At 42.8% G+C, this 22386-nt stretch overlaps 1 protein-coding gene across 3 annotated transcripts in view; it reads left to right on the top strand.

Moving 5' to 3' along the window:
* The window catches only part of SKIC3 (SKI3 subunit of superkiller complex), a 244395-nt gene that overhangs the window by 117384 nt on the left and 104625 nt on the right, over window positions 1–22386 (top strand). For all 3 annotated transcript variants that reach the window (XM_068247711.1, XM_068247706.1, XM_068247702.1), the window contains 8 exons: window positions 19–159; window positions 3640–3741; window positions 6238–6377; window positions 10378–10467; window positions 12380–12483; window positions 14583–14709; window positions 16340–16519; window positions 17541–17665. In XM_068247711.1, coding sequence (XP_068103812.1) covers window positions 19–159; window positions 3640–3741; window positions 6238–6377; window positions 10378–10467; window positions 12380–12483; window positions 14583–14709; window positions 16340–16519; window positions 17541–17665 — 1009 coding nt within the window. The remainder of the gene's footprint in view (window positions 1–18; window positions 160–3639; window positions 3742–6237; window positions 6378–10377; window positions 10468–12379; window positions 12484–14582; window positions 14710–16339; window positions 16520–17540; window positions 17666–22386) is intronic.

Genomic DNA, 22386 nt, shown 5'->3' with positions numbered 1-22386 from the left:
ATACATTGTGTATTACAGGGGATGTTAGTGAAGAAGCAGTGGATTGCTATGGCAGGCTTGTGCAGATGGATGATGCCAGTGGACCTGGTCTCATGGGAGTGGGTGTCAAAGCCCTGCATGATAAAAAGTTCGAGCTAGCAGCTGATAACCTGTCTACAGGTATGTCCTTTCTAAATCTGTTGTTAGCAGGCAAGTAAAGAAATTGTCAATCTGTAGCCAAATCAGTGGCTTGTCAACTCCACAGCAATTGGCATATTTGTATAATTCCTCTATTTCTACCTTTACTACGCTGTATTCCTTATATGGCTTTGCTACTGCTCGTGGGCTACCTGCTGCCCTATTTTTTTTTTTTTTTTTGTCAATGCTTCAACCTTCAGACAATGCCCAGCTTAGCATATGGGATAGGACAAGCAATATATTAAAGGTACCTGTATGACTTGGTCCTATACTTTTATTTCTTGAGGTGACTGGGTCTCTGATATCTGTCCAAGCTCCATCATCCACATGAATTACGCATGGAGGAGCTGCGAGGAGGTACCAGTTAAGCTTTCCCTATGAGCATATATCTGTTGGGCTGACCTCTCCCCTCTCTTCCCTCTGTGGAGAGTTTCACTCTTTGTGGACAGCACTGCCTACAGCATGTTCTGTCTAACCCTTTTCACGCCCTTCCCAAGGCCTTTGCAAAAGGGTTAAGTGTGTGACAAATGTTTTTGTTTTGTCTTTTTGCTGGAGGACAGGGAGCGGTTCGCAAGGCTTTTATAAACAAACTGGGCTGGGCGTGAGAAGGGTTAAATGCTTTATTTCACACTGAGCAGAGAGGAAATGGGCAGAAAGATGAGGCTGCCGTGCTGTAGATGTAGAGCTGGCCACAAAGAGTTAATCTCTGTGAACAGAAAGAGAATGTGGGCAGGATCAGGTGATCTGCTCGGGTGAAATCGCCTCCCACTCTCCTGGCTGCAGAGAAACTACAGGACCCAACCAGGCATTTTAACCACTTTACCCCCGCCCGTACGAATTTCTCCGTCCCTTTTTCCATCCTTTAACCCCCAGGGACGGAGAAATCCGTACTTTCCGTGTACCCGACGCTGTCCGCGCTCCCGCTCGTAAACACGCCGCCCGCCGCTAGTAAACACGCCGCCGCCCGCTCGCCCGGAGATCAATGAACGGGGAAATCCATTCCCGTTCGTTGATCTAAGCCCCACAATGATCCGCTGCTCTCCTATGGGCAGCGCGATCATTGTGAGAAAAAAACTCACGTGTCCAGCCTCCTTATACTTCCTCCAAGCTTCCGGAAGGACGCTTGGAGGTCGCATTAAAACTAAAAGTTACTGTGGCCATCTTGTGGCCAAATAGTAAACTACACTCTACACATTTTTCACATACAAATGATTTTTACACAAAAAATTAACTCATTACCTCCCACACTCCCCATATTTTTTTTTTTTTGTAATTAAAAAAAAATTCAAAAATTTACAATTAAAAAAAATACATAAATAGTTACCTTAGGGACTGAACTTTTTAAATATTTATGTCAAGAGGGTATAACACTGTTACTTTATAAACTATGGGCTTGTAATTAGGGATGGATGCAAAACTGAGAAAAATGCACCTTTATTTCCAAATAAAATATTGGCGCCAAACATTGTGATAGGGACATAATTTAAATGGTTTTATAACCGGGACAAAAGGGCAAATAAATTTCATGGGTTTTAATTACAGTAGCATGCATTATTTAAAAACTATAATGGCCGAAAACTGAAAAATAATAATTTTTTTCCCCACATTTTTCCTATTTTCCCATTAAAACACATTTAGAAAAAAATAATTCTTGGCATAATGTCCAACCTAAAGAAAGCCTAATTGGTGGCGGAAAAAACAAGATATAGTTCATTTCATTGCGATAAGTAATGATAAAGTTATAGACGAATGAATGGAAGGAGCGCTGAAAGGTGAAAATTGCTCTGGTGCTCAGGGGGTAAAACCCCTCAGTGGTGAAGTGGTTAAGTATATTTGCAACAGGTTCAGATGTGCAATGCATCACACATTTTTTTTCCTGTATGTGTTTTTGTGAACGTTTTTCTCTGTGATTGTCTGTTTTGTTGAATGAGCTTTTTTTCTGATGTACCTTGCACAGAAGTCAAATGACCAGAAGCTGGAGGCAGGAAATAAACCAGGCCTCATTTGCATAAAAATGCATAAAAACTGCAAAACCAATTGACTTACAGCAAGTGTGATTCACATGTGCTTTGCAACTCTATGCGGCAACAACTCCATATTTTTAAACAAGGAATTGAAAATTGCAATGGACTTATAGGGCCTGATGCACTAAACTCCAGTAAAGTTCTCAAAACTGCAGTTTTACCATTAGTAGTGCAGAGGAAGCACCGACCATTAATACCACAGGCATTACCACAGTAAGGTGCATGTTGCTATGGTAATTTGAATTACCAAAGCAACACTGGCGTTAACCCGGTAACAAGTGTGGCGATAGTAGGTTAACAGCCGGTGCTCCACCTGCACTAGCAACGGTAAAATTGCTGTGTGCTCCTTGTGTATGGCAACTTTACCAGAGTTTATTGCATTAGACCCATTGTGTGAGAACGCACACATTTTTTTGAAGCGGACCTGATTTCGGAACTTCCTCTCTGCTCTAAAAGATAAGCAACAGCATAATAGCATTGAAAGGAAAGCATTTTTTGTTAACTTACAGAACTCCTGCAAAAACTCTGCATTGTGTCTATTTCCTGCTTCCATGGAAGCAGAGAAAGGGTTAACCTCCTGTGTTTCCATATTAGCTGTGTCTTCAAAGACTGCCAAATTCCTGTTCTGACACAGCTGAGAGCTCACATTTACATTTGTGATTACTTATTATTATTTATTGTATTTATGAAGCTCCAACATATTACAGTGTTACACAATAGCTAATAGGGTTAACTTACAAGGAGCTCACAACAAAACAAGATCATGCAAATGATTTGATAACAGTAGTTCAGTGTCTTTGGTCAAAACTGGTCTAGCCACAAGAGGGGTGACAGACCGTAAGATTGCATAATCAAGCTGGAAACACTAAGGCAGGGAACACACTACATGCGTTTCTGCGCGTTTTGCCGCGAACGGCAAAACGCGCACGATTTTAGAGGCTATTGAAATTAATAGCCTAGCTCGGGAAACGCTGCGCCGCATGCGTTTGTGCGCGTTTGCGTTCGCGTTTTTCTCCGCGTTTTGTAGCCGCACAGTTTTCTGCTTTTTTCCGCACATTGCATGACACTACATGCCATGCAAACGCAGAAACGCACGCGGAAAAACGCACGCGTTAGACGCGACCGCAAAACCCGACGGAAACCTGGGAAACGCAGGGGAAAACGGCCCTGCAAGTGTGTTCCCTGCCTAAGGGGGGGGGGGCTGCCAGATGCTTACAATCTAAAGAGTAATCACAGATGAGGGGGAATTAGACAGTCTCTTCTCTCTAAATACACACAGTGGATTTTTCTGCGTTTTTCTTGTTTCCTTGTGCAATAGTTCAGGTTCACTTTAACAAGTGTGATAACTTCCTGAATGTTTGCCCTTGTTTTTCCTGATCTTTAGGCACCCATAATGCACTACACTAATACTCATATTATTATATCTTGTATTTTGTAGGGATACAGCGTGTGAGTTCATGTTCTGCTGCATGGTATTTTCTTGCCCAGGCCCAACAGAAATTACACCAACACGAAAAGGCGGTTTTGTCCTGTGAACAAGGTAAGACTGCATTGGTATAAAAATGAATGTACAGGTTTTGTTTTGTATTGACACACCACTTGATTAAAACAGCAGGTGAAGAAGTGAAATGGCTTTCATTATTTTTGTCATTGTGTATTCATATAGTGCTGACATCTTCCACAGCACTTTACAAAGAACATTATAATGTCACTAACTGTCCCACATAGAGCTCACAATCTAATATTTACTAAAGCCACAGTCTAATGTGCTTATCATGGTCTAAGCGCAATTTTAAGGTAACCAGTGAACTTATTTGTATGTATTTGGAGTGTAGGAGAAAAGGGCCCAGAGAAAATCCATGCAAATTGGGGGAGACGTACCGTACTTACTTGCAGACGGGCTTGAGGCCCAGAACTTTGGACCCTAAAACTGCCAGCATTTCATAAACCTTAAAGAGGCACTTAAGTGAGGAAGAAAAATTGAGTTTTACTCACCTGGGGCTTACCTCAGCCCCCTGCAGCTGATCGGTGCCCACGACGAGTCGCTCTGATGCTCCGGGTCCCACCGGCGGCCACTTCCGGTTTCGCCGTCAGGACCCGTCAGGCTGGGGAACGCGGCTCATGCTACGCGTTCCCAGCCAAAATAGCACCCCTATGCGGCCATATGTCCGCATACGGGTGCCTATGCGGACATATGGCCGCATAGGGGGTGCTATTTTGGCTGGGAACGCGTAGCATGAGCCGCGTTCCCCAGCCTGACGGGTCCTGACGGCGAAACCGGAAGTGGCCGCCGGCGGGACCCGGAGCATCAGAGCGACTCGTCGTGGGCACCGATCAGCTGCAGGGGGCTGAGGTAAGCCCCAGGTGAGTAAAACTCAATTTTTTTTCCTCACTTAAGGTTCACTTTAAGGTGCTTACAAATGTCAGGATCAAGCTTAATCTTGCGGGGTTAATCAGTGCATACTGTTAGTATGTTACTATGCAGGAGGAAGGAGAGATTGACCGCACAGCGTGGCTTCCAGTGTTCAGAGAAAGAAGGGAAACAATGTGTTTGGGACATGCTTCATCAAAAACACTGTTCTATTAATCCTTTCTATGCAAGCTAAAAAAATACAAAAAGGGGACACAGGCAGGTTCTAAGTTGCCATAGCGCTATGGTAAAGTTCCAAGTGAAAGCCGCTCTACCTTCCGCTAGGAACAGAGCTGGAACCAGGTATAGTGCTATATGTACTCATGTTTATGTCTTTATAGGGTACATTGACAAAGTCTCGGTAAAAATTAAGTGTGCAGAGATTGCTTGCAAAGTTAACCAGGCTGTACACAATATACGTTGCGTGTATAACAGGCAATGTAGGCAAGTTATGCCATTTGTGTGACGCGCTACGTAGATTGTGTAAAGCCCAGTATATTTTACATGTGCTCTTTGCTCATGAAAATTTTACCAAAATTTTGTTGCGCTGTGTAAGTTGCATAAAATCAGGTATACTTTCTGTGCATGGTAATTTTACCAAAGTTTTATGAATACACCCCCATATCACCTCGGGCACACTTTGATTCTCTTTGCACAGACCGCTTGAGGGTGGGAAATGACAGCATTGTTTCACTCTCAAGAACCGCACATGGTGTAAAACAAAAGGCCACCTATTGCCCAGGCTAGAGATGGTCAATAAGATTTTGATAATTTTATTTTTTTGCAAATTTTATGCAGCTTGGAACTAGACAAATCAAAATCAGCAGCTACTGTAATTCCAAGCTGCATTAAATAAATATAAATGTTGAAGCACTTTTCAATTAACAGTATTTTGTTGACCATCTCTAGTAGCAGCATGGTTGAGAGTGTTTGAAAAACTACAAATTATATCATTTGGGGTGTGACATTTAGCTCAGTTGAAAGCAGTTGTTTCCGCAGTGAACTACTGTATGCCAGTGTTTCTCAAACCTGTCCTCGTGACTCCCCAACGGGGCATGTTTTGCCGGCAACCTGACCTATGCACGGGTGGGGTAATTAGTGTCTCAGTTAGGTGGATTCCATGTAGCTGAGATGCTAATTACCTCATCTGGGCCTTGGTGAATTTGCCTGCAAAACATGCACCATTGGGGAGTCAGAAGGACAGGTTTGAGAAACACTGCTGTATACAGTTAATTGCAGAGCTGCAGTTATGCGACTAAACCCCTGGCACATTCATAACCACAGGCTTCCAGCTTTCAGGAAAAACGCTAATTGCAGCTTTCCAGGTGTTTGCAGGCAACGGCCTCATCGCTCAAATGAATGGTCAACGCTCAGTACCATCATTTACCGTCATTCGTGCAAACTGCATGCTTGATCTTGTGGTTTGCCAGGATCGCCTAAGCGCGAGCGCTTCAGTTTCCCCCTGCAGAGGTCAAAATGCTACGCATTTGGCAAATTACGGAAAGCACCTTCTAAGGATGCTCGCTAGCATAAAAAGCATTTAACCAGAGACTGTGCTGCTGGTTCAGGCGACCATCTGAACCAGCCTTTAAACTTTTTCATAGCAAGTTTCTCTTCTCCTTTCAGCTATCAAGGCTTTGTCACAAGATAACTTATCACATTGGGACACCATACATAAGAAACGTGCTTTGCAGCTGAAAGCTGAAGCGATGCTGGAGTACTGTGATTCCGATAGTACTGAAGAGCTTCTCAAAACCATTGATCAGGTAGGTAGATTGTTGTTGGGTATTCTCTACTTGCAAATAAAAACAATCGCATCTGTTCTTAAAGAGACTCCATAACAAAAATTGCATCCTGTTTTTTATCATCCTACAAGTTCCAAAAGCTATTCTAATGTGTTCTGGCTTACTGCAACACGTTCTACTATCACAGTCTCTGTAATAAATCAATGTATCTTTCCCTTGTCAGACTTGTCAGCCTGTGTCTGGAAGGCTGCCAAGTTCTTCAGTGTTGTGGTTCTGCTATGAATTTCCCCTTCCAGGCCCCTCTATGCACACTGCCTGTGTATTATTTAGATTAGAGCAGCTTCTCTCTTATCTTTTACAAGCTGGATAAATCGTCCTCTGAGCTGGCTGGGCTTTCACATACTGAAGAATTACAGACAAGGGCAAAGCTGTTTGCAGGAGAAAAAAGAGCAGCCTGAAACTTCAGTGCATGAGAACTGCAGGGAGAAACACACACAAATGATCTCTTGAGATTCAAAAGGAAGGCTGTATACAGCCTGCTTGTGTATGGTTGTATTTTCTATGTGTGGACATACAGTACATCAACCTACTTCCTGTTTTGGTGGCCATTTTGTTTGTTTATAAACAAACTTTTTAAAACTGTTTTTAACCACTTTTAATGTGGCCAGGAGCTGCGAAATTGTGACAGAGGGTAATAATAGATGTCCCCTAACGCACTGGTATGTTTACTTTTGTGCGATTTTAACAATACAGATTCTCTTTAAAGCAGATATCTAGGTATGTTGTTTAATTTTTCAAATGTGGCGGTCACCTGTATGATAATACCAGCAGTCTTATGGCCCATACTCACGGGCTACAATTGTCGCCGCAACACGCGGCGCGCGCGTGTTGCGGCGACAGGTCGCCCGTGAGTATGGGCCGTCGCACGAGCGCGCACCCCGAACTGTCGCCCGCCGCTGATGTCGCCAGGCGATTGAAAGTTTCAATAGCCTGGCGACAGTCGCCGCCGCACCTCCGCCGCAACTGTCGCTAGTCCGCGTGAGTACGCGGACTAGCGACAGCAACCTCCATTCAGAATGCAGAACTTCCGGCGGGGGGAGGAGGAACGTCGGCGACAGCTTCCGTCGCGCCGCTGGTCCCTCTTCCGCGTGTGGACGCGGAGGGACCTGGCGAGGAGCTTTCGCCGGCCTGTCGCCCACACGCTCACGTGTGCTGGCGACAGGCAACTTTTGCTGCCCGTGAGTATGGGCCATTACCCTTGGGATTTCTGAGGTATTATAAAAGTGAGTGCAGATCATTGTGCTGAAACCACTGGCCACCACTGTTAATGATTAAAGAGGAAAACTTTAGTAATAATTACTAAAATTACTTTTTTATTTTTACTGTGTTCATTTATAAACCATTTAGTCAGTGTTTGGCCATTGTAAAATGTTTCCTCACATTGATTTACATTCTGACATTTATCACAGGTAGCGACATAATTATTCCTGTCAGAATATTTGCGGAATATTTGTTTCTGAGAATTCCGAGTGAAAGCAGAATTCCGAGCTAGTGAAAATAATGCCCAGGATGCTCTGGGAATAGAATTCCACATAGCTAAACAGCTTAGGCTGAGCATCACTGAGAGGGTATGGCTACATAATATACAGCAATATATAAAGATAGGAAGGGGTTCTTATGCTGAAACCAGGAAAATGAAAGTGAACATGGGTATCCTGAATAATTTGCTGCATTCTGCTATATGTCACTACAGTGCCTCTTTAATGTCAGCTTGGTGTATTTTGCAGAACTGTTATGGGCCTCATGTCAAGTCTTAGGCTGCTCCATCTATGCTTGTGGAGATAATCAGTGTGTGTGTGTGTGATGTCACATATCAACACCCCTTTATTTTAAAGTACTCCTGATGCCATAATTGAGCTATTTTTTATTTATTTTTTTAAAAGCCCCAGATCAAAATTCGCCTACTCCGCATTCCACTCGCTGCCTCTTCCGTCCTGTCAGCTTCTCCGTTCCGCCGCAGTGTCGCTTATAAGCCCCGGCATCTTCACAGCAATGGCGCTGGCCCAAAAGTATTGGCATGTCAGTACTTCCGGGTCGGCGCCGCTGCTGTGATGATGCCGAGACTTACGATTGACACTGTGGCGAAACAGAGAAACTGACAGGACAGAAAAAGCAGCGAGTGGTACGCGGAGTAGGCGAGTTATGATCTGGAGCTTTTTTTTAATCAATTCCAGAATAAAGCTGTGGCCAGGAAGTGTGATTGAGGGCGTGAAAGGGGCGGGGCATTCCTAGAGCCAACAGGGGAGGAAACTGGCACATCCTCCTGCCCATATTCAATGTTCGGTACCAGTCGAAGATTTGGACTGAGTACTGCGGGTGCGCTGGGACATGAGGACGGTGCTGTGACATATGTCTCAGCACCACAAACAAAATGCTAGCAAGCATGCAAACCTCCCTTCTCAGTTCAGGTGTACTTTAAGTTCAGCCTATCTAAACAGCACTAAACATTTAGTATAATAACCTACAAACTTGGAGTTAGAACTGTTCTAACTTCTCCCAAACTCTGATCAATTTGAGAAAAAGTTAAATTTAGACTCTGGTCACACAGATGGAATCGCAGCATATACATATAGCGCAGTCATGCTGCTGCTCCAGCGGTGGTCTATGGCAGTCTGCAGTCACTCTCTGAAGTGGATGCATGCCATTCTATGCCCATTCATCAGCTGTCTGAAAAGAAAAACTTGCACGTTTGGTTTGTGCATTGTGGAAATGTGAAGGTACCCATTAATGATACAATTTTTAGTGAATGATCTTATTTAGATCATATTGTATGAAAACAGAGAATCCGCAGGCAAAATTCATCCTGAATAATCGCATTATTAATTGTTTCCTGCATGTGGCACCCATCACCCTTTTTTTCACATTGAACCTCTGCCTTCTTAGCACAGTATGCCATTATAGGGCTGGTGTTTAGGAGGCACTATTGCTTACCTATGTGGGGGTCTGCTCCTGTAGCCACCCCCCCCCCCCCCCCCGTCCCAATGGGATTCGCCATCACTGGCTGCAGTGGCCACAGTTCAAAGGATTTGCCTATGGAGCATACTGCAATGCATCCCGGGAGCTGTAGTCCATACATCTCCCTGGCAGGAGATGTACTCACAGCTACGTACTACAGCTCCCAGCATGCACTGTGGCCGGGAGCATGTTCCTTAGGCAGATTATTTGAACTGTACTAGCTGCCAACAGTGATGGCATACCCCACATACTGTAGATGTGGGGTATGCAAAGGCTATCGTCCTAACCACCGGCCCTCCAAGTGCATGCTGCGTTAGGAATTACCCTTATGTGAAGGTTAATTGTGAAAAAAATGATTACTGATGGGTGCCAAGTGCCCTTTAAAGAACTTCTTGATCAGCTTGGCAGATTTTTCATTGATCTGATCGCAGCTGGCTGAAAATCAGGATTAGTTTGGATTCTTTAATGCCATGGATCGATTAAATACAATCTTTTTCAATCTCAATGATCTTATTGTAAACTAGACAAAAGGCCTGCCTGTGGAAAAAACGGGCGCTAGGCCTCGGCCTCAACATGCATGCATGCATGCATGCATGCCGGTCCCCCTGCTCCCGTCTACCTCTGCAGTCCTAAGTCCGTCCGCGTGTCACTCATGCACGCAAGGCACGACGCAGGAGGACACAGCGACAGGGAATTCATTGTATAGGATATGATCATTCGCTAAAAATTGCTTGGTTAATGGGCACCTTAACAGACAAATCCAAACACAGTGGAAAAGGACACGCATGTCCATTGATCTGCAGCCGTGTCTGGGAAGTGTCCCAGCAGTGGAACTTAGTGTGAGCCTCAGCCTACCCTTAGAAAACAAAAATGTTTCCAATATCCTGTCCTCCATCACCCTTCAAGATGTGGTTATTGTGTCTACTCTTTCAGAAGAGCACAAGATAAATTAAAATGGGCATACTGTAGAATAGCTAATTTAAAGTTTTTTTTTTTTCCTCTCCAGATTTGTAACAAAAATGATGATGATCCAGTTATCACAGCTCTGAAATGCAGAGTGTATTTGAAGAAGGGTTCTTTGGAACAAGCATCTAAGGTATGTTTTCCATTTGGTAGGAGCTGCACAGGAACCCGCCTCTTACATACATTTTTAAGCTGCCTACTCATGTCCAACAAGTGATTGATCAACCACACGACATGACCACCCACACAACCTATATGTCCAGACGTCTAAATGACCAACTAATTTACATACTACGCACACAAGTGGAATGACAGACTGCACAATCCGACCACATTGAAAACAAGTACAAGTCGTTCAAACTACTTGTACACGCACAACCGTCTGCACAATATCAGCCCAACAGTCATGTGAGTCGATCCGACGGTTAAATCGGGCACAACGTCTGTTATCAGTCGCTTGTCTAGTCGTTTGTGCGCGTACACATTCCGAATTATCACCTACAGACTAAAGTTAGTGATAATCAGGCAGCAGGTTGGTCAGTGTGTACGGGGCTTTAGAGTAGCAGTTTGTGGCATGTAAGATTTGGTGCATGCACTTGACGGCCTGTAAGATTAGGTCCAAGTACTTGTCTAGTCGTTTGTGCGTGTACACATTCCTAATTATCGTCCAGCAGACTAAAGTCAGAGATAATTGGGCAGCAGTTTGGTCTGTGTGTACGGGCTTTAGTAACAGTTTGTGGCATGTAAGCTTAGGGACAAGTATTTGAAGGTATCACAGAGAGCCGGCCCCCTGGCAGTATGGTTAGTGTACTTCTTTTGTGACCTGATGAGTTAATTTGGCATTTATTTATATCTGATCACATCAAAAGCAACACTGTTCTGAAGGTTTATGGTTTCTTACAACAAAAGCACTTAGGTATTGCAGTGTAATTTTTAATTTAAATTACATTTTTATATACAGTACTCAAAAGTAAACACACTTTAATACAAAGTCAGAATAGTTTTATTAGCCCTATAGTAGCATACGGTACAGGTTTTGCCCAGTTTTGAAAATTGTTTCAGGGCAGTCAAGTAGTAGAAGGCAGCACCCAACCATTCAGATGCAACATGCTTTTGGTCGTTGTCCCTCTGCCTCCAGGAACAGCAAGCAGAATTTCCAAGAGAAGAGACCCAGCCAGTGACGTAGCAATAGGGGTGCAGAGGTAGCGACCACATCGGGGCCCTTGGGCTAGAGGGGCCCCAAGGGGTCCACTTTCAACTACAGAATTAGCTCTTTATTGGTCCTGTGCTGGTAATAATCACTTCTATAGATGCTTTGAATACTAGGAATTATTAACACACTGTTCCCCATCCCCTTCTTGCACCTCTGAAACTGTGGTTTTCCTTGACAGGTTTTGGTGTGCCATATCAATTATTATATAAAGAGTGCTAGGGGGGCCCCATGTAAAACTTGCACTGGGGCCCATAACTCCTTAGCTACGCCATTGGACCCAGCACCATCTTCCAGAGTCGCATCCGGATGGTTGGGTGCTGCCTTCTACTACTTGTCTGCCCTGAAACATAAATTGGACGAAACCTGTACCGTACGGTAATATAGGGTTGAAATACATTTGAAGATGGTGCTGAGTCTCTCCTCTTGGAAGTTAAGATTGTTTCATTCAGGGCCACACGCCGTCCCCAATGGACAACATTGTTTTTTTTTTTTTTGGGGGGGGGGGGTTCCCCCCAGTGCTACTTCCTCCAGTGCTACTTCCTCCAGTGCTACTTCCTCCAGTACTACTTCCTCCAGTACTTTCCTAATTCTTCATTGCCTGCTGCGCTTTGCTTGACTACTTACACAATGGCAACAGTCTTTATTTTGTGATACATTGATATTGGAATCATCATAAGGTCGGGTGTTTCACCTTTGATAGCTTCTTGTTCCTAGTAGTTCAGTGGAGCTCCCATATTATTTCACTTATAGTGGATACATTGCCCACACAGCTCTGAGCTGTTATGCTTAATTTATGAAGATGCAGTTTTGTGACCCTATTCTTTTCTTTCAGCTCTCAGGAGAACTCAGGCAGTTGCACTATGAATTGGCAGAAACACATTTTGTGGAGGGCCTGATCCACTATACCCAGAAAAGCTACAAAGAGGCAGAGAAAAGGTGGGTTATTATATATGTCTGTAAAGTTGTTTTTTTAAACACATTGTAGCTGGTAGTTCTAAGTGGTCAACTGTCAGTTGTTGTCTCTCTCTGGCATTTCTGATCTCACTGAAAAGCTGATTTGGGCTGACAGCAAACTTCATAGCTACACCAATGTAAATGACCTTTCCTGCTGGGCTGCAGAGCAGATCAGAAAGGATATCTGATCATGTGTTGCTTCTTTTAAATAGAAAGTAATAGAACTAATGAGAAATGATTTAACCAATGTCTTTTAGTGCAGGATTATTATTATTATAGCACTGATACATTCAGCAGCTTTGTACAGAATTTTCCTTATATAGTAGCCAGTAACAGCCACACACCACACAATTTTTAAATGGAGGACCTTATTAAATTCACTTTTTCTCCTAAATCTTTTTCCTGAGTGATATTTTTACACCTAAAATGCCTTTTAAAGGATACCTGAGTTTAATGGTAAATTAAAAACCAGACCCTATATTAGTGTGTGGGGAGGCATGCAGACTCTTACTGCACCTCCTTTGTGCCAGCGCCCCCCTCCGTTTCTCAAAAAGCCTCCATTTGGGTCCTGTAAGTAGGTGCGGTTGGCTCCCTTTGACCTGGACATATATGTCTGTGCAAGCACAGTATGTCAGGTCAGCGCCTTGTGAGTGCGCTCCCCAATTGTCTCGTATGTGCATGAGCGGGGAGGTTGGTCACAAGACGACGGCCTGGCATACTGTACTTGCGCAGCCACGTATATCCAGGTCTAAGGACACAGACTTACGGGACCCACATGGAGGCTTTTAGAGAGGTGGAGTAAAAGTCTGCACGCCTCCCCACACACTAATATAGCGTCCGTTTTTTATTTACCATTCAACTCTGGTATCCTTTACGTCTCTAGCAAGCAAGGAAATATGAATAATATTGACAGTATCTTTTCACCTACTACCAGGGCAGTTTCTTGGCTAAATTGCACTCGGGGAGAGTATAAAAATTGCGCCCTCCCCCCACCCCAGTAGACTTGCAAACCCTTACAGCCACAGGTCACAAGTAGATCTGCCTATTTACTAGTGACCAGCCGCTCATCCAGGAGGAAGCCCCTACAGGACATCAGTTGTCATCACACGGTGGTGACGTGATGATGACTTGATGTCTGATGCAGGCAGCGCAGGAGGAGTCAAGGAAGGTGATAGTGCTGGTAATCTTCTTTCTTCTTCCATTTGGCTGCATTGCGCATCACCAGCTCCCTAGCGGTTATGTCTTTCTGCATGCGCCCCCCTTCTTCTACTTGCCAGTGTGCACCCAGGGCAGTCGCCCTGCCAGCACTGCCCAAGAAATGGCCCTGCCTACTACACAGAATATGAAAACCTCATGAGGCTGGAGAAAGCCCCAGGTAAGTATAAATGCACCCAATTAGCTCATCTCAGGTACACTTTAAGGACTCATCCTGACATGGGGTTTGAATCTTGGCTCTTCCTATTTCAGCAAGTCTGCATCTATTCAGTGAGAAGACCTTCGGCTAGACTCCATAACACCGCTACTGCCTATAGAGTGCGCCCTAGCGGCTGCAGCTCTGGCATTTTCAGTCTGCCAGGAGAAAATTGTGATATAAATGTTCTGTGTCTTGTCTAGTAATTGATGTACTGTACAGTAAAAGAAATGTCACTTGGATGTAACATATTATACTGTCCATTCAGATAGTGTTCTGGCCAAAACAATTATATAAAAAAGGTGTTCTGAACAGAAATCCAGCTTTAGATCTGCAAGGCAAGAGTTCCAGCTACTTTGCCACCATCCAGCACCATGCTATCAGAATACCTCCCTTTGTACTTTATTACTGCACTGGTTGTGTATTTTAGAGTGAACATTGGCAGAATCAACTGAACAGGTACATCATCAGCCCATACAAGCTTGCTAGAACGGTAGACGCTGTTTCTTCTCTTATGATGGCAACAACAAATATTCACTTGATGACTATAGCTTACTTCATTATAAACTTGGAGTTTGGGAAATCTTCATGTAGATCCAGAATGTCCCAGGATGGCACTGGGAAGACATTTTATATTGTATTTCACACTTCATTTTATATTGTTTTTCAGTTTTCAAAGTGCCATTGAAAGGAATCTTGAAGATGCAAATTATTTTTACTATCTGGGGCTCACTTACTGGTATATGAGTGAAGAGACCAAGAGAGACAAAACAAAGGCTGTTACACAGTTTTTAAAGGTAACTAAGCTTTTTTTTTCTTGAGCACAGATAACAATCCCTTCTATAGCAACACGGCCATAATCATTCATTGCAAAGTGACAGTGGCTGATGTAATCTGCAGTAAAAAGTCCTTGGTGTTATACGTTTGATCATCCCAGTAACACTTTATAAGAATATCATTTACTGTTAAAGATTAACTGTCGGGCATAAAATCAAAAATCAATTCTTTATTTTTATCTGGTAAACAAGTAATAAGGTGGCTAACCAGACAATCCAAAAGTTAAAATCCCTATTATTTTTCTTGTTGATAAATGATCATTCCCCAGACTCTTATTTGGTACACAAAAAGGAAGTTGCAGGGCATGCTGGGTTGTCCTTTTTTTGCTTCTGTACTTCCTCTCAGACTTAACCAATGCAGCCTGATTGGCTGAAGCCTCTTTCCCTCCTGTTTTCTCCTCCCACACCTCTGTTCTTCTCTGATTGGCCAATATTTCTCATGCTGAGAAAATGCACTTTCTATAGTGAAGGGCGGGGCAAATCAGACAGAGGAGACTATGGGAGGAAATGACATCGGAAATTGGCTTCAAAATAGCCACACTTAAAATGGGAAATGCTAAGGATTTTCTCTTTTTTCTTTTTACTGTATAACAGTCACTAAAATCATAATGTGGACTGTGCAATACATATATTATGTAAGTAGAGCAAGTATTTATCTACTTATATATGTGGGTTTTTTCTGAGATAATATGGCTGACAGCTCCAATTTAAGGGCATTTCATGGCTCTAAAGGTCGTGTACTCACGTCTTTTGACCATACTATATTAGCACAGTCTAAACAAGGAGGTGAAGTAGTCTGTTCCCAAATGCAATAAGTATCTTTAGCTTCCTCTTCTGACTACATTAAGTATGATCTATAGAAAAGAAAAGCACCTCTCCTATTAAACACCTTGTCCAGGGAACATATTCTATGTCAAAATTTTTATTGAATATCAACAATATTACTCAGACTAAAAGGATCATTTTTTGTATTCACTTGCCTTCTAGTGTGCCAGAAATTCTGCTTTGACAGATTCTCTTTAATTTGTATTAAATATGGATCTGGTGGATGGTCTAGAAGAAAGAGTGATAGCCTATTGATAGTGCTTATGTATAGGTGAAAAGCAAAACAAACTTTATAATGAAAATTTGTAGATGGAATTTGATTCGGCACACCAGTACCCACACAAAACTGAAACATACATGCAATTTTGATTGGCCAATATAACCAATTCTATGTAGTATGGGGCCAACAGATTTAGAATAGTTTGAACATATTATGTAGGTATCCTCTCCTAGTTCGTGGAGGTGGTAAAATGGTCCAGTCAAAATTGGATGTGTGTACGCACCCTTTGACTTAAAGATTAATTTCATAGATCTGAATATATTATGCTATTAGTTCATAATAATCAGCTGCTGATTAAAATATAGATCGTTTAACACCTGCATCTTCCTTGTCTTGTCATTACTTACCTTTCTAAGGTGGCCATCACTTTGTATTACTGCTGCATACTACATGTACATTGCATCTAATTTCTTTTATGTGTAAATAAAATGAAGCATTCTTTTTTTGACTGGCTTCTTTTATTCTTCTTATTTACTCTTTCTGCAGGCAGCAAAGGTAGACCCTTATTTTTCCAAGGTGTTTTGCCATCTGGGCCATTACTACCAGGAGGTAGCTGGTGATAAGAGCCGAGCTCGAGGCTGCTATAAGAAAGCATTTGACCTGAATGGGAGAGATGGGGAATCGGGAGCAGCAGCTGTGGATCTGTGCATGGAGCTTAGCGATATGGTAATAATTCACATTTTCTACTGTGAAAGACTTCCTTGTCTTCAAGTTATTCCGTGAAGTCCTTACCTCTCCAAATTTAAAATGCTTTTAAGCCACTTATTTGTAGTTTGAAGCTTTGGGTTGCAATGAAAATGGATTAGAAATTAACAGAATTTGTTTAATGAGCTTTATATAATCTTTAAAGTGATGCTAAAGCGAAACAAAAAAAATGAATTGTATATGTAGTACGGATAATTAATAGAACATTAGTAGCAAAGAAGAGTCATTTTTATTTTGTTATATAGCACTTTTTTTTCATAACATTGCATCATCCTCTAATATTTGTAGTTTACACGCTACACTCTGCATTTTAAACTATGAATCAGAGCAGAACTAATTATATTATCTGAAGTGGTCTTTCATTGTTTCTTTGATGTGTAAGTGTTTTAGAAAATAGCACTGTAGCCAACCAAGTGGTTGACAGCTCAGAGAAGTTTTTTTTTAAACTTTAACTCCTGTACTGGAAACAATATGAGACTCATACATTTGCTACTAATGTTCTTTTTCTTAACTGTACTACACATATAATTTATTATCTCATAAGTTTATTTTTACTTCAGATTTGCTTTAACTATACAAATGAACAGAGAAGGTTGTAGTAACTTCCCCGAGACTTTAAATGGCTGGATTGAGGGAGATGTTAATGGGATGTGACGAAGTACAAAAAAATGCATATTAATATTAACCTTTCACACACTAAAACTCGTGCCGTTACTTTTTGAAGGTTCCAATAAACGCTCAACTAGCATTGTTTATTTTGGGACTTTTTTGTTTACAAAAAAAAAAAATTCTGCAGTAATTCTTGTATACAGATCAACTATGGGGATCTTTCCTCTGATCAGTCTTTACACGGACTCTTTATCATAAATCGTGTGACAAGTAGTCATCTCGTGCATTATACTTTATTAGAAGCATGCGTCAGCTTGCCTGTGTATGTTAATATCACTACTGCTGTTAACTTGAAGTTTGTGTTTCTCCACAGGACACAGCATTAGCTATTTTATCAGCTGTGACAGAAAAGGCAAGTGCGGGAACTGCAAAATGGGCATGGCTTAGGAGAGGCCTCTTCTATCTTCGAATCGGTCAACATTCTAAAGCTGTATCTGAGTAAGTTTACAATAGTAATAATTAGCTTGCTCAATAAAGTTCACTGTGAATTAAAGGCCACTATTGCAAAAAAAATTTAAAATTTAAAGTGGGATTGTCACCATAAAAATCAAATTTCAACAGCAACTGGTGTGAGTGTATTAAGTGATAAAGATGCTAATCCTGCATTCAAAACTTTAAAAACGGTTTCTGCTGTTATGGTTTGGATTTATCACATACCTTAGGAGCACTAGCCCTTTAATTGCCATTGCCAAATAGTTGCATGCTGGGGGGTCTTTTTATGTATAATCCTCCTCTTCCCTTTAGTTCCCCCTCCTAATGACATAAGACAGTGCACTTCCTAGTATAGACCTCAGTGGGAGTGTCTGAAGACTCTGGGAGGAGGCCGAGTAACGAATACACAATTAGCAAGAGAATAAAAAGAGCGAGGGAGGGAATGATGTCAGGAGGTCAATGGTAACCAAGATGGAAACTGTCCAGAACAGAATTCTCTGCTTTTTCTTTATAAAATTCACCGGAATCATAACATGGACAGTGCAATACATCTGTTATGTAAGCAGAACTAGTATTTATCTGTTTATATATGTCACGTGTTCTGTAAAATACACATAAAACATATAAATAGAATGTACATTTTTCCCAGAGTAAAATGTGCTGTAGATTACTTTTCTCCTTTGTTGCTGATAGATTTTGGACTAGACCATCTCCTCATGGGGGATTTTCAGTGGTTTCTTTATTTTCAAAGCACTTAGTGAATGGCAGTTGCTCAGTCCAACTGCCAGAATAGTGTGCAAACAGGTGGGGGGAACTGCATCTTTGTAAAGGTCCTTTCCAGAGAGTGCTTTTGTAAAGAATAGATGAAATGCCGAGAATCCTTCATGAAGAGATGGGCTAGTCAAAAACATGTCAGTTCTGTCAGATTTCTACTAACTACTGTAAGGCCCGGTTCACACTTGCGGTTTTGTAAAAACCGGAACGGATGTCCAGACCGCACCGGATCCGGACCGGACCTAATCCGTATGGTTCCTATCCGGATCAGGTCCGGATCCGGTCCGTTTGCATCCGTTTTCCGTGCGGTATGAACACGGTTGCGGTCCGGATCCGGTTTTTTAAAGAGATAACAACCTGTAAATACCTGGGGTCTGGGAGGTCAGCAGAAGCTCTGGGGTCATTGTTGGAGACAGGTGGACGTGTGGAGACCATCCGTGGATACAGAGACTGCAGTTGGGACCATGGATCCAGTCATTTTTTACTAGTACCTGGGAATTCTCTCCTTCCTGTTGTTCACCTACTACTATGTGGGGAGAAGGCCTCACCTCCTCGTTATCAGACATATCATCAGACATGTTGCTGCCAAAGAGCTCCAGCATGAAATCCCTGCTGCTCCACTCTGTGAACGCTGGGCCCATGTGGTCCCCATCCAAAATGGCCACTAGAAAAAGCATAGGAAGTGGGGTAGAACGTCCGTTTTTTATAGCCAGTGTGTTGTGCGCTCTCCGGTTCTCATTGTTTTGTATTGGCCGGATGCAACAGTCCGGCTCCGCTCCGGATACGTCTGCCAGAGGAGCCGGACCAAAAAATAGCGCATGTTGGATCTTTTGCCGGAGTCCGGATCCAGTCCGGCTCCGGTCCGGACGAAACGGACGCATGTGAACGGACGCATAGACTTTCATTGCTATGCCGTGCGTCCGTTCCGCATGCGGTCCGGCTCCGGCACGGCGATTTCGGACGGCGACCGCTAATGTGAACCGGGCCTTAGTAACCGCAACATAGGAGAAAAGTAATTTCTAGCTCATTTTACTCTGGAAGAAACATGGTTCTTATTTGTATGTATTTGCATGTATTTTAAGTTTTACAATTTTTTGCGATAGTGATCCCTTACATTTCAGTTCTAACGGTCTGATACACTAATCGGGCTAGAGCTTACAACAACCTGCCTAACATTGGGATATACTCACGAAGCAAAGGTAAAATTGTCATGTGCAGGCAAAGCTAGCATAATGTGGGTTAAGCCATTTTGCATTGTGCCATGTGTGGCTCTCCCTTGTTCTGACTTATTGAGGCATTAGTGACCTAAGCCCGTTTGAAAACGGGCTCTAGGTCTGTCATCACCGCGCACACGCCCGCGCACACCGCCGCCCGCTCAGCCGGCCGGCCCGCTCGCCCTGCGTCCTGTTAGTGCTTGACATGTGCAGTAGCGAAAAAGCACTGACACACAGACAGGGCGCAGGGACACTTGACAATTATTAGGTAGGATGGTCTCTACAAGACCTTTGAAAGCGTTGTGTAGTATCTTGCACAAGATATTAGTAACAGATCCTTCAAGTCCTGTAAGTTGGGACCTCCATGGTTAGAACTTGTTTTTCCAGCATATCCATTAACTGACACACAGCTACCTTGCTATCCACATGACCTAAAAGAAAACCTGGTTCATCAGGCCAGGTCACACCACTTTACTCCATTGCTTGGTGCTCAGTTTTGACACTCCAATTTACATAGTAGGCACTTTTGGTGGTAGACATTATCATCATCGACACTCAGCCTGGTGAATGGCTACACAGCCTCATACCTAGCAAGCTGCAATTTACTGTCTTTTCTGATACCTCTCTATCATTATTATTATTACTTTATGGCCAGTGTTTTGGTTTTTCAGCAGTTTATGCTACAGTAGGACTTACCTGCCAGATGTGCTTACTCATGCATATCAGTGAGTTTTGACTGCCCATGGCCCTGTCAGCAGTTTACCAGTCCTTTTTGTTTTAAAATGACACTTAAAGCAGAATACTTTATTACCTACTTTGGCCTTATTTTGTGGCATGTCACCCCCATTATATGCAACAAAAGCTTGTTATGTTTGCCTGTACTGGTTGTATTCTAGTTGCAGCGATTTCCAGTTCCTGTTTGAAAAGTGTGCTTTTAAAATGTTCCTAAAACTTTTACGGAGTCCTTTCCCCCTTCCTGCTGTCCTTATCTCTGTGCAGATTGTTTTCAGCAATTCAGCACAAACTTAGTCTGGGAGTACAGAGTGGTTGAAATACATATTCTTTTGCTTAGAGTGGGATTGAAGCCCCTAAAAATTATGATTAAAACAAGTAGACAGAAGTTGTCTAAATATAAGTTTCTATCACCACATTTAGTATGGGCCTGAGACTTCAGCTTGCGAAACATGTCATTCGTAGTGTATCCAATATAAATTGTTATTCTCAGCTCTTGCTGTTAGGCTAGATTTCCATTTGTGCGAAAACGGGCCGATTCCTCGGCCACAAATTCGGATGGAATTTGGCAGCCTATAGAAGTCTATGCAGAGCATCCGAATGTGTGGCCGGCGAAAAATCAGAGGCCTTGCATTAGAAATGTGTGGTCACCGTCCGAATCCCATAGCCGTGCATAGCGCTGCTAGAGGGATTCGGCTGTGAGACACGTCACAGCTATGCCAGCATCGCGTCTCGCAAGACGCATGCCGCACACAAGTGGAAACAGGGGCTGAGTTGATTTAAGTCAACCTGGTTTTAGTATATTTTATTTTGGGACTCCTCCCATCCCTTTATGTCCCCACCCCTAGAGGCATACATTTGAAATAGGCGCCGGGAGACTTGGGCGCAGGATACAGTCTTTATATGGCTGATCCTACTGCTGCACAAGTCCTGGCCGTGTTAATTACTATTCCCCCTTCAGGCCGCCATGGATGGTGGGGAATGAAATAATTTCGGCTTACAGCTATTGCTGGTGCCCGAATTATTGTGTTTTGAAAGTAACTATAGCTCCATCTTCTGATGACGCCGACGTTACTCATTCAGCGCCACTATAGATGTAATTCTTATTACAGTCTATGGTGGCGCCGGCTGCGCCTAAATCTCCTGCGCTGAAAAGCCCTGCTTCCACCCCTAGAGGGACAGCGCCAAGCTAGGAACTAAGTTGTTTTCCATTTGGACACATTTTCTGGAGAGTGACCATTGAGATCCTAGGATATCTAATCTCCGAGTGGAGACGGACTAAAATTCTCAAGAAGCACATTACCATGTTTGCTGCTACTCCAAACCAGGTTTTGTGAGCATATTCTTATACATTTATATCCTCTACTATCTCAATATACTACACTATACAGGGCTCCTGGCATCTTTCTTTTTGTTTTCCTTGCTGGAAGGCACATGGTGACCTCCTTCCTGGAAGGTACATTGTGACCTCCTTCCTGAACCTCCCCTGACATTTACTACAGATTGTTAGATATAATTCAGAAAGTGGATAATTCGCTCCAGGAGAGAATATCACGTTACAGTTGCAGCTCAGGTCGGGGACAACAGCCATAGCTAAATTTATTTTTAAAGGGATGAAACATTTGGCTGCAAGGATATCGTTTTTCTGTATTTTGTGAATGAAAATATTGAGACACTGTATACTGAATATAAGTAGCATTTAGGTGCACTTCTTGGATAGTCTAAAGGTGCCCATGCACTTGTTGTTTTTTCTGTAAATTTCCGACAGAATTGATCACTCTGATCGTATCTGCTAGAAATTGATGCCACAACATGCCGGCCCCATAGGTAATTTGATAATTTTGTGCCAGATATTTATAAATTCGATCAGTTGGCAGTGGGTCGGGAGAAGCAGTAGAAGCTGAGCCTGAGCCAGCTTGGGTACAAAAAGAGACTCAAAAATATTTACTCTGCCCATTCTTACACCTGTTAATACAATCATTTATACTGTGTCCACAAATTGCCATA

The sequence above is a fragment of the Hyperolius riggenbachi genome, chromosome 1 (genome assembly GCF_040937935.1).
Source record: "Hyperolius riggenbachi isolate aHypRig1 chromosome 1, aHypRig1.pri, whole genome shotgun sequence".
Lineage (NCBI taxonomy): Eukaryota > Metazoa > Chordata > Amphibia > Anura > Hyperoliidae > Hyperolius > Hyperolius riggenbachi.
Note: the sequence above shows the minus strand (reverse complement) of the source record. Positions and strands in the feature narration are given on the sequence as shown.